Source organism: Helianthus annuus, chromosome 15, assembly GCF_002127325.2.
Source record: "Helianthus annuus cultivar XRQ/B chromosome 15, HanXRQr2.0-SUNRISE, whole genome shotgun sequence".
NCBI lineage: Eukaryota > Viridiplantae > Streptophyta > Magnoliopsida > Asterales > Asteraceae > Helianthus > Helianthus annuus.
Genome location: NC_035447.2, coordinates 18,708,037 through 18,720,388, shown reverse-complemented (window position 1 = coordinate 18,720,388; position 12,352 = coordinate 18,708,037). Strand labels below are relative to the sequence as shown.

At 39.6% G+C, this 12,352-nt stretch overlaps 1 protein-coding gene across 1 annotated transcript; it reads right to left on the bottom strand.

Annotated features, from left to right (window-relative positions):
- Positions 1 to 324: 324 nt before the first annotated feature.
- Positions 325 to 1,462, bottom strand: LOC118487425 (uncharacterized protein K02A2.6-like). The gene is made up of 2 exons (XM_035984264.1): positions 1,336 to 1,462; positions 325 to 1,247 (listed from the first exon to the last, which is right to left on the bottom strand). Exons 1-2 carry the CDS (start codon positions 1,460 to 1,462, stop codon positions 325 to 327), a joined length of 1,050 nt encoding a protein of 349 aa, XP_035840157.1.
- Positions 1,463 to 12,352: the final 10,890 nt, after the last annotated feature.

The following is a 12,352-nucleotide window of genomic DNA, read 5'->3' as shown; positions in this document are numbered from 1 at the left end:
ATTATCCCTGTTAGGGTTTGCTTTGTATGTTTGGATTACAATGTGTTGCATATTTTTAATTACTTTGATTAGTTAGAGTGAATGAGAGATGGTATTGTGCTCATGTGTGAACGTTTGTCCAGAACATGCGCTTCTGCTGCGCTTTTCTTTCTTTTTTCCAAACTGTTCATGAGGTGTACAATTTTACCATTTTGTTTTCGCGCGAACCAAAGGAATTTAATGCAATTTGTAACAAACAGTGATCATGAAAATAGTGTTCGTATTAATAAAGCGTAAGGCTTACAATATGAAAATAGGAAACATATTGCCTGTGAGTGAGTTGTCCTACATGTAACACCTGCGCAGCTGCTGCGCGTTCCAGGTGCGGGGCACTAGAGTCCCGTCAATTCTCTTAAGGGTATATGCCCCCTTGCCTAGGACTTCGTTGATGACATATGGTCCTTCCAACCTTGGGGCCAATTTGCCCGGTTTCTCCGCATTTGATGCTTCATTGTCGCGTAAGACGAAATCCCCGGGAACAAAAGTGCATACGCGTACGCGCGCATTATAATATTTTTCGAGTTTGGACTTGTACCTCGCTTCAGTGATGGCGGCGTTTTCGCGCCGTTCTTCAAGAAGGTCTAAGTCCATTCTTCGCTCTTGCTCATTATTCTGCCTTTCCATGGCTATCATGCGTGGTGACGGAAGACCAACCTCGGCTGGAATTACCGCTTCTGAGCCGTAAACCAGGCTAAACGGGGTTTCTCCCGTGCTAGTCTTTGGCATTGTACGGTGTGCCCATAGGATGCTGGGGAGTTCGTCGACGCATCCCCTACGCGCTGTTCCAAGTCTCGCTTTTATGCCGTCAACGATCTGCTTGTTTATACTTTCTACTTGACCGTTCGCTTGTGGATGCGCGACGGAGGCGAAATTATGCTCGATCTTCATCTCTTTGAACCATTTTTGAAGATCTTCTGAGGCAAAGTTTGTGCCATTGTCCGAGATGATACACAATGGTAATCCAAACCTGCAAATAATATGTTCCCATATAAATTTGTGGATTACCATTGCTGTGGTTGAGGCCAAAGCTTTGGCTTCCACCCATTTGGTGAAGTAATCGACCGCAATGATGATGAATTTTATTGCGCCTGGCGCATCAGGAAATGGGCCAACAAGATCGATGCCCCATTGTTGAAATGGCCAAGCAGATGTGACTGGTACTAGCGGATTTTTTGGTCGTAGCGTCTTTGGCGCGTGGCGTTGGCATGCTGTGCATTTTTCGTAAGATCTCTACCGCATCTACGTGCATTCCCGGCCAGTAATATCCTGCGCTCATTATTTTGGCTACTACCATACGCGGACTAGCATGTATTCCACACAAGCCTTCATGGATTTCTCTGATCAGGTATTGTGCGTCTGTCTTGTCAACGCATCTAAGTAACGGTCCCATGAATGACTTTCTGTAAAGAATGTCGTCTGCCATTTCGTAGTTTACTGCTTTATTCTGGATTTTCCTGGCTTCTGCTTTTTCCTCCAGGAGTTTCCCGTGCTGTAGGTACAAAATGATCGGGGACATCCACTATGATGTTGGCTTGTTTGAGAGGAACAGAGGGATTGGACAGTACCTCTATGCGCACCTCTTTTGCTAAGTGTTTGTAGCTGGTCGCAGCCAGTTTGCTCAATGCGTCTGCATGCTTGTTTTCACTCCTGTTTATATGATTAACCCTGAATGTCTGGAATTGGCTGATTAATGCCCGCGCTTGTTCAAGGTATAATGCCATAGTTTCTCCTTTAGCATCATAATGGCCATTAACTTGCTCGGCCACTAGCTTTGAGTCGACGTTGGCTTCAAGGTTCCTTGCTCCCATTTTAAGTGCTAGGCGGAGACCTGCCAAGAATGCTTCGTACTCGGCTTCGTTATTTGTACTTCAGAAATCCAAGCGTATGGCGTATGTAAGTTCGTGATCGTCAGGACTGACTAATCGAAGGCCTACGACGGCTCCGTCATCATTGGAAGCGCCATCTGTGTGTAAGGTCCACACCCTATCATCGAAAACAGGAATAGGGTTCTGGATTGCTTCGCATTCTTGAACTTTATCGATGGGAACTTCCGTGGCGAAGTCTGCCAGAACCTGCCCTTTAATTGCCGGTCTTGGTCTATACAACATATTATATCCCCCTAGCTCAATAGCCCATTTAGCCATCCTTCCCGCTACGTCGGGCTTGGATAGGATTTGGCCCAAATGATAATTGGTGAGAACTGTGATGACATGGCCTGAAAAATACCTGCGTAGGCGCCGTGTTGCATGTACTAATGCTAAGACTAGCTTTTCTATCATCGAGTAACGAGTTTCTGGGCCGGTGAGCATCTTACTTATATAGTAAATTGGGGTCTGGATGTTTTCTCGTTCTACCATCAATACTGCTCCTACTGCTACTTCCGCCGCAGACAGGTACAGGATCAATGGTTCTTTTTCTTTTGGTGCAGTCAGCGTTGGTAACTGAATTAAATACTCTTTCATTTGTTTGAATGCTGCTTCTGCTTTGGGTGTCCACTGAAAGTCAGTTTTCTTTACGCAATTCCACAGCGTGCAGATGAATGGGTAAGACCTTGCCGCATGATTAGCCAAGAATCTGTTTAAGGCCGCTAAGCGCCCGGCGAGTCTTTGCATTTCTTTTATTGTTGCGGGCGATGGCATTAGCTGAATGGCCTGAACTTTTTCTGGATTTACTTTAAACCCATCTCTTGTGACTATAAAGCCCAAAAATTTCCCCTCTTCCATGCCGAAAGAGCATTTTGTTGGATTTAACTTCAGGTTTACGTTGCGCAATGAGTCGAACGTGCGTTGAATATTGTTGAGCATTGTCTCTTCTTCGTGGCTCATGATGACGAGGTCATCCATGTATACCTCGACTGTCTTGCCAATGTCGCCTTTAAAAACTCTGTCCATTAAGCGTTGGTAAGTTGCGCCTGCGTTGCGCAAGCCAAAGAGCATTTTAGTGTAACAGAAGATGCCCTTGTCTATGCGAAATGCAGTTTTATCTTTGTCTTCTTCCTTCATCTGGACCTGATGATAGCCCTTGTAGCAGTCAAGAAAACACTTCCATCTGAACGACGCTAGAGAGTCGACTTTTTTGTCTATCTCCGGAAGTGCGTAACAATCTCTTGGGCACGCTTTATTCAGGTCTTTGAAGTCGACGCACATTCTCCATCCGCCACTATGTTTCTGTACCATTACTTGGTTGGCAACCCATGTATGGTATTTAACTTCGCGTAAGATTCCCGCGTTGAGTAATTATGTTACCTGTTCGTCCATGGCTTTTGCTTTTTCTTCGCTAAAGCTACGCCTCCCCTGAGCAACAGGTTCTGCTGTTGGTTTGATATTCAAGCAATGTTGCGCTATGTCGCGTGGAACCCCCGTCATGTCTGCTGGGCACCACGCGAATATATCTTTGTTGTTGGTCAGCAACTCTTTTAATTGTTCCCGTGTTGCCGGTGAAATGGTGTGTCCTAACAGGATGGTCTGTTCCGGGTATTCGCTGTTCAGGACCCATTTCTCTGGCTCATTTGGTGTCGAAGGTTTGCTGGTGGTTCGTCATCTATATACATGACTTCCTTGCTTGAGTATAGAATTGCTACTCCAGTCTCCATTGGAAATCCGCATGCAGCGTGCGGGATAGAGGTGATCATACTGAATTCTCTTTGTGACCTTCTCCCGAGCAAGACATCATGTCGTGATGTTGCCGGCATGACCATGAAATTTACTGTGACTGTTCGTGAAAGCTCACCATCCGATAGAGTTACCGGGAAAGCTATCTGCCCTAATGGGAATACAGCTTCGTTACAGAATCCGGTGAGAGGAAAATCAACCGGTTCTAAACGTGCTTTATCTTCTGGATCGAGCTGTTTGAAGCATTGCTCGTATATGATGTCCATCAAGCTTCTCGGGTCTATAAACGTATAGTCTGTCCGGTAATGGCCGAAGATGCCGGTAATAATTACTGGTCGTTCTTCTTCGGGGCCTCCAGGGACAACAGGAAATACGACTTGTTGTTCCCTCCAATGCTGATCATGGTTCCGCTTATGTGGTCTCCGTGGCGAACCTCCTTGAACCATGTTTATCTGTTTTGGTTTAATTTCCTGATAACTGTTATTTCCGGATTGTATATCAATATTATGATCAGATTGGATTGCCTTCCAATAGGGTGTTAGTAGGTCCAAACTGTCATGTTGATTTTTTTACCAGATCTAATGTTTGGGGATTCAGATCTGATGTTTTTGTTTGCTCCTTTGATTTCAGTAGTCTGGGTTTTTTTTGGGTTGTGGAAGCCTTGGATTCAGATCGGGGATTTGATGACTGAAACAATGAATTTTCTGCCATGTGAATACAGACAATAAAAAAGAACTGAATCGAAACGAGATGAAAACTGAAAAAACAGAGGAATCGGTGGGCGCCAATGAAGAAACACTAGATAAATGGTCGGAACCGAAATATCTAGTGGGTTTGAATCCGCATAAAAGGTTAGCTTCCACTCGACTGATTCAGATCCGATCGACCTTCTTCTCCGATAGCTCTGCAAAAAAGAGCACCGTTAGCCTCGTCAAGGGGAGAAGGAGGTTCTCTCCTTGACCCGACTCCGGTGTGAGAATAAGTATTGGTATGAAGAAGAAGATGATGTATTTAGTAAGTGTGTGTAACTTGTTTCGTACCTGGGTTTTATCTCTTATTTATAGCCCGGAGTCATTCGGGCGGGAAAACCTGTTAGTGAAAAGTTAACGGAAGATGCTAACCCCGTAAGCGGTTATATTTCCTTCCGTTAAGCTTTTTGATCTGACGTGAGAGCACACGGATTGTGATTTAGATCGAAGGCTGGGAATCGTGATCAAGTGGAGATTACTCTCCATTTGCATACTTCCGTTGTGACCCCAGAGACGTATGAGATGGTGACACGTGTCCATTCGGTTGTAACCGTCTTGGTGGTGCACGATTGTATTCCTTCTAGAAGATTACTGGTGTAATTTGGTGTGTCACCTTATCGTGTGGAGACAGGTGGATAAATATTTCTTAAGTCTGAGTAAATAATATCCAAGTCTGGATATAAAGGCGGAAGTATTTATCTCAGGATTTTCATCCTTTATTTATGGGAGAAAGCGCAAAGGTTTATGATTCCCTTTGGGCGCGCAAGTGTTGACAGCTTGACTGCTCTTTTAGATCTTTGTTTGTAGGACCAGTGCGCGGTTGCGCAAGGTATAAGGTTTGATCTGTAAGGTTTTGGTATGGTTCCAATCGCCTTTTATGGGGTTTTTGGGACCTTACCCCTTCACTACTCGTGAATGTGAAAAGGCTGTATGTAAGCTCGCACAAAATGAAGAGTTGATGGTAATCTTTTTTAAGGTTGATGAAGTGCGCAAATTTAGATGGGTAAAGACTATGCTTGAAGATATTGCTTGACGTGGTATAAGATGACTTTTGGATTATTTTTAATTTTTTTATTTTGCAGATCTTAGATGATTTTTAATTATTTTGGTTGGAAACTTTTGAATAAATTTTAAATTATGTTAGTTAAATATATTATGTTTCTCAAATTGCAGGCGCTGTCCTTTAGCGCAAAAGTTGACAGGCGGTGTCCTTATCCTTTCAAAATCTTGCACGTTATGTCCTTTAGGCCTAACTTGGTTAGAAATCTCAGTTAAAAATGTCATGTGCAATGCACATGAGGGTAAAATGGTTATTTCCCTCTCAACTCTTTTAATTCCTAATACTCTCAAACTAAGAACTGATTGTTTCAGGTGAAAACAATTTGAACTCTCCGATCCACATCCTCCAAACTCCTAAACACAAAACATAAATTCACCATCCTCCGCACCATCGTCTCAACACCGGACCTCCACAAACCGGACGCCGCCGCTGAACCGGCGGCACTTGAACCGGATCTGCCAAAGCGGACACCAATCTCCGGAGCTAGGGTTCATTTCCTCAATCCAGATGACGTCATCGAGGTTCTTGTTGATGGATATCCGATGAAGATCCTGAAAGGGATGACTGTACTGCAGGCGTGTTCGGTTGCTGGTGTTGATATCTCTAGGGTTTGTTATCATGATCGATTGTCGATTGCTGGCCTCATCGATGCCGGCAACCAGTGGTCCGACGGCTCCTCTACTCTGGTTCAAGTTGGCGACCTTTCCACTACACGTCTCCATCTGGGCTTGAAGAATTTGGAAATTGGGCTTAATGGTATACCATAACAACACATAGGGTGTTAATGGGCCAAAACCGGTTTATGAATCGATGTGGTGGGTTTGGATCTGAGGCGTTAGTGGGTTTGGATCTGAGACGAATCGGAACGATTGAAGGTGGAGACAAAAACGACCAGGTTAGTTTGATGACTTTGATTTCATAGGTGGAATGTGGTTGCTCAATTTGGAGGTTAAATTATGAACATTCGGATGACAGTTTTCATGTCGTGTTTGTTAGATTAGTGGATTTTGTGTAATAAATTGTGACAACATTCTTATTTGTATGTGCTGCTGCAAATTATGTGTAGTTAGAATTCTAGAAACAGTTGTTAATACTGGCAGATTGTTGAACCATTAGATATTGTATGTTGATTGTTATCATTTTTTATACAGAAAGAAGATGGTGAAGCTTTTTAAGCATTTTGTCATGTTTTGGAGGTTGCTGTATGTGTTGATAATAATTGAATTTCTTTTCGCAGGTTGCTGTATGTGTTGATAATCATCTCTATTCAGTCAAGTTCTTTGATAGGTAGAGAGAGAGAGAATAAATAGATAGACGAGCGTAGAGAGAGATTAAAGGTTTTTAATTTTATATTTTACACAAAAGTCCCTTGTTTTATTTATTTACTCAATAGTCCTTGGAAATATAAAATGACAAGAATACCCTCATGTGCCTTGCACATGACCATATTTAACTAAAAAAATCTAACCAAGTTAGGCCTAAAGGACATAACGCGCAAGATTTTAAAACATTAAGGACACCGCCTGTCAACTTTTGCGCTAAAGGACATCGCCTGCAATTTGATGTAAACATAAAGGACAAAACTTGTAATTTACTCATATATTTATTATAATATTTAATGGAAAAGTTTTGAGAAAACTAGTAATTTTTCTTTATTTTGAGACAAGGGTATATTTGTCATTTTCAATGAATTGTATTCTATTTATTCATTTTTTTTTTTGACATACCAAACAACATAAAGTAATGTATCAATCCACTCTCATAGGTTAACCAAACATGACCATGAAATGGTAATGACCCATTTCATTCCCTTGCCGATTCCATTCCTTTGCCCATTCTATTCACTTGTCCATTTCATTATCTCATAGCAAATAGAATCCTATGGTCATTCCTCCATATCAGGGGAACTTGGTCACGGGCAATAGTAATAATTACGTAGTATAACCAAACATATCATGAAATGGTAATGACCAATTTCATTCTCTTGCCGATTCCATTCCTTTGCCCATTCTATTCAGTTGTCCATTTCATTATCTCATAGCAAATAGAATCCTATGGTCATTCCTCCATATCAGGGGAACTTGGTCACGAGCAATATTAATAATTACATAGTATACATACACTTATTTAAAATTTGTATACTTATATTTAGAGAGATAAATTTTCTATATTTAGGTTACAACATACAACCAAGGTGCATTGTGGAATCTAAATTTTTTTACTTCTATGTGTATCAAGTGTTTCTTCGATCTTTTGTTAGTTGTAAATAAAGCTTCTATATCCACCACGAAGACATATGAAATCGAATAAAAAACAATTAGAGGCAACATAAGTGGGAAATGAGGCTTGGCTTTGAATGCAGATAAACCCTAATCACATACACCTTATCATCGGGCACTGATATTCCAGTTTCATAATCACTCCACCACCACTCGTCAGTTGCCCATGTTTCTCTCTCCACGTATACTTTATGTTTCTAATATCTTTTGAGAATTTTTTCAGTGAGATAATCGAACGAATCTGACCCCAGAAAAGGAAAAATGTTTAAATAACGAAAATGTCTAGATTCTTTCTTTAATTTAGAATGGGCCATCCGTTAATTTCTTAACTGACCTGTTAAAAGGGAGATTTATCATTCGACCAGCCGACATTCTGGTCTTTGGATGGGTAAGAAGAAAACATGCATGTGTGGATCTAACAGGGGTTTCCCCACTTGTGGGCTTAGGGGATAGTGCTTTCACGGTTGGTCAGAGGCTGCTTTAAAGGCTGTTTCGGGTAAAGTGACCAAACACGAGAAAGCGTGCCTTGACAACTAGCACGTGTTTATCCCATTTGCTTTTAATACTTTTGGTTTCCTGGTGCCAGAGACTGTGGACCTACTTAGTTGAGTTCAAAGGGTCATGCATAGTATGTTATGACCCCGAGATCTATGAACGTAGTTTTTAAAAGACTTAGTTTTGCTACTCTAAAAGTGGTAGCGGCGCAACTAATCCGTTTACCATCTATTTCGATGTAAACTCATTACACGTTTTAACTAATAGCAAAATAAGGTATTCAGAAAAAAAAAATGGATCGAGCTAAATTTGATAACAACAACTACAAATATAAAGGTACGCTTATGATGACTATATATGAAAGTTGAAATTTCATTCCATTGGTATATAAGTTTACACTAAAGGTTTTTATTTGTCATCAGTTATTTTTGATCATGTGATTGGGAGATAGAGAATAAAAGTCATGGCTTTGAACAGGGAAGTATCTAAAAACGATCAGTAATAGTAATGAGATAAGGGACATTTATGGAATTTTAAACTGTTCACATCGCAATCTCTAGTTGTAGAATATGAAACTTTCCCTTTCTGGACGTGTTGGATCCTTTCTATCTTTCACAAAAGTCGACTTGTCCTTTCAAATGTTTTCTTTTTCTCAATTTATGCCCAAAATTATGGAAGAAACTAAGTTTTATAGCTAAAACCTCAACAATTTGTATCATTATTTTAATGGAAGCTTAACACTAATAAAACAAAATAATTTTACTTACGGACAAACAGATTAGTAATCCGCCAGTAAAGTTAGATTGTGTTAGTATGTACATTGGGTAGCCAAGATTAATTTTTTTTTTGAACTGCAAAACTTCTATATTAAATATAGAAACCGGACCAGCAAGAAACTAGTTCACGAAATTACAATTACATCACGAATATTAAACTTTTTCCACCTCTCCCAAACGAGATTACCAAGCTTAGATCTACTCGACACAACAACAAAAGACTCCTCTTTAATGATGTCTGCCGTCCGATTAAAATGAATATTCCGATCCTTAAAGATCTTCTCATTTCTAGCTTTACAGATCTCCCACATCACCACCTGCATAACCGCCCCTATGGAATTTCTGGGTTATGGGATCCGAGTGGAATTTCTTAGTAACCACTGTCGGGTTTATCGGTTGGTCAAAACCAATTAAAAAAGTCACTTTTCTAGTAATATAATGCAAGGCTCTAATTATTTTAGAGAGCGCGTGGTTTGTTTCTAGTAATATTCTAATTATCTTAGAGAGCGCGTGGTTTGTTTCTAGTAATATAATGTAAGGACGTTCATTAGTATTTCATTTGTCGGGGATTGAATTAGAGAGCGCGTGGTTTGTTTCTAGTAATATAATGTAAGGCTCATTAGTATTTCATTTGTCGGGGATTGAACATTTGAAAACGAAAAAACGTATATAGATGAGTTCATGATTTGTTTTGAGTCCAGTTCTATTTCACTCGTTATATTTAACTTGTGCCCTCTTTGGTTTTAGTTTCATAGGATTTTAAAAATAAACCTAAAAAGATATCAAACATCCATTAATAAATATTGATTTTTTTAATAAGAGTAGTCAGTAGGCAAGGCGGCTCTATTGCTCTACAGGGTTGTGTATAAACCGTACACCTAAGCACCAAATTAAGTTGTTTAACCCACTGAGATCAAAAAACTTAATGAAGTAAACCATCTGAACTTAATAAAAAGTAATATTGTTGTTTCCTTCGGATATTATAATAGTTTCTGTTCTTGTTACTAGTGATGTCACATATTATTATTCATATTCTTGATTTGTGGATTTGTCAAATAAAGGATGCATAGACTAAAATATATAATCCAATCGGATATTCTTCTTGTCCCGTTTCCAAGGGGGATGTATGTTACATACAACATGTAAATTAAAGGAGGGTTTTAGAAGTAGCAAAGTTCTTTTTTGTAAGAACAGAAATAATAAAATAAAGAGTTAATTGCCAAAATCATCCTTAAGGTTTAGGCATATTTGTCATTTTCGTCCAAAATGACTTTTTTGTATCATTTTGCCCCCCACGTTTGTCATTTTTTTGTCATTTTCATCCAAATGACTAATTTAATTTAAAAAAACACCGTTTAATGAGGGGTATGTTTGAAATTTTACATTTATAAATAGGGGTATGTTTGAAATTTTACTGAATTAAGGGTGTAGATCGATGCTCTCTATCTTGTTTTTACAGATTCAAGTTTGTTACTTTTTGAGTTCAAAGTTGGGGCAAGTTTTATAGGTTTTGTTAATAATATATGTTTTAGGTTCAAATTTTTTTCATCGAGTTTAATATAGCCATCACTTTTTTTCATACAGATGCAAAATTAATCTTATAGATTTTTAGGGTTCCAATGCAAGGAGAGAAGGGTGTTGTCGATTCATTTCCAGAAACATTAGCGTTTGAACACGGTTCAACATCGAGTGTTGTCGTTAACTCTCCATTAAACAGCTATGTAGCACGGGGACTCCATTTATGTGGCCGTGCCCGTATCGGGTACTTGTCGGGGACGGAAACACCATGGGTACTCGTCGGGGAGGTTTCCTAAACGTTTCCAATGTCGGGGACGTATCTGGTAGAAGTATCCAGCCTGTTTCCATTTAATTTTAGGGTTTTAACCCTTTCAAATTCCACAACCGGCCATTAAATAAATAGACCTATCATATTCGGCTTCTCTAATCTCTAAACTCTCAAGTCTCATCATCTCTAATTCTCTATCGATTGCCGATCTCTCACTAGATGAACCGGAATTTGAAAATGATTTGATTATTGTTAATTAATTACCTTTGCAAGATGTAGTATTTTTGGAATTTGTTTAGTATATTTTTATTTTTTTATATTTTTTATTGTCGTACCCGTATCTTGAAATTTTGAGTTTTGCCATTTCTCGTTCCCGTATCGTCCCCGTACCCCGATCCTGTACCCGTTCCACTGCTACTTAGTTATACAGGTTACCCGATTACATCTCTTTGATCCCAACAAATCAAGAAGGTCAGAATGTAAGTATGTGGGATGTAGGCGAACCCAGTTCAAGTTTGGGTCTGAACTAGCGAACCCGGGTCATATAGAATCACGATCAGACCATGGGTGGCCTTCGTTGATGAAACCTTGTCCTGAACCACCATCAAGTGTGCTTTCATTGGGTGATCATGGTGCATCTAGTTCACCGTTTTTTGACCCGTTTGAAACAGATGATCACCGCCTGTCTCATAAAAGAAAAGCGGTTGAATTAACCATGGGCCAGTCTTCTTCATGGCCGTAAGTTCAAGCATGTTTCAAAGATCCGACGGTGGGTCGAGCTCGTGGCACACACTCGATGAAAACCCACTTCCAGACCTGACTATCCCGAGACTTGGGTTGAGTATTGGCGAGAACCCACTTGTGTCCCGTCAACGGGTTGACTCTCGGGAATCTAGTGTTTCGGGTTTGCGACTTAACCAACCATCCGATGATTTATCAAGTCATCAGGGTCAACCCTATTTATAATTCGTTTCAGGGTACATAAAGGTAAAATTTCAAACATACCCCTCATTAAACATTATTTTTTAACTAAGTTAGTCATTTGGATGAAAATGTCAAAAAAATGCCAAACGTGAGGGGCAAAATGGTACAAAAAGGTCATTTTGGACGAAAATGGCAAACGTACCCAAACCTTAGGGACGATTTTGGCAATTAACTCTAAAATAAAATTACATATATTTTCATTTAAAACTTTAATATAAAAGAAAACTAGGTTAGTTACTTGTGTACTATATGGGTTGAACAATGTGAATTATATAATACGTCACATTGTTCAACCCGTATAGTATACGAAAACTTAAGATTATTTTTCTACTTGGTTCAACAATAACAAAATAAGTATATAAAACACAAGTCATTTCTAAATCCACATGAAAACAACCAAAATTGACTTGAGTGTCATCATAAAAAACTGAAAGGAGAATAAAAAACGACTTGTTCAAGTATTTTGGGTCGTGTATATATATGTGGCAACCCTCACTAAACCAGGTATCCGTACGACTTAATTAATAATTAATTACTGTTTAATTACTGTGCTTACTTGAATTGTGGATAAAC

Excerpts from the sequence above, each read along its gene's own strand:
- LOC118487425 (XM_035984264.1), bottom strand. The coding sequence starts at position 1,462 with ATGGCAGACGACATTCTTTACAGAAAGTCATTCATGGGACCGTTACTT. Across the intron at positions 1,248-1,335 it reads TGGAATACATGCTAGTCCGC|CATGCCAACGCCACGCGCCA; the intron begins GTATGGTAGTAG and ends AAAAATGCACAG.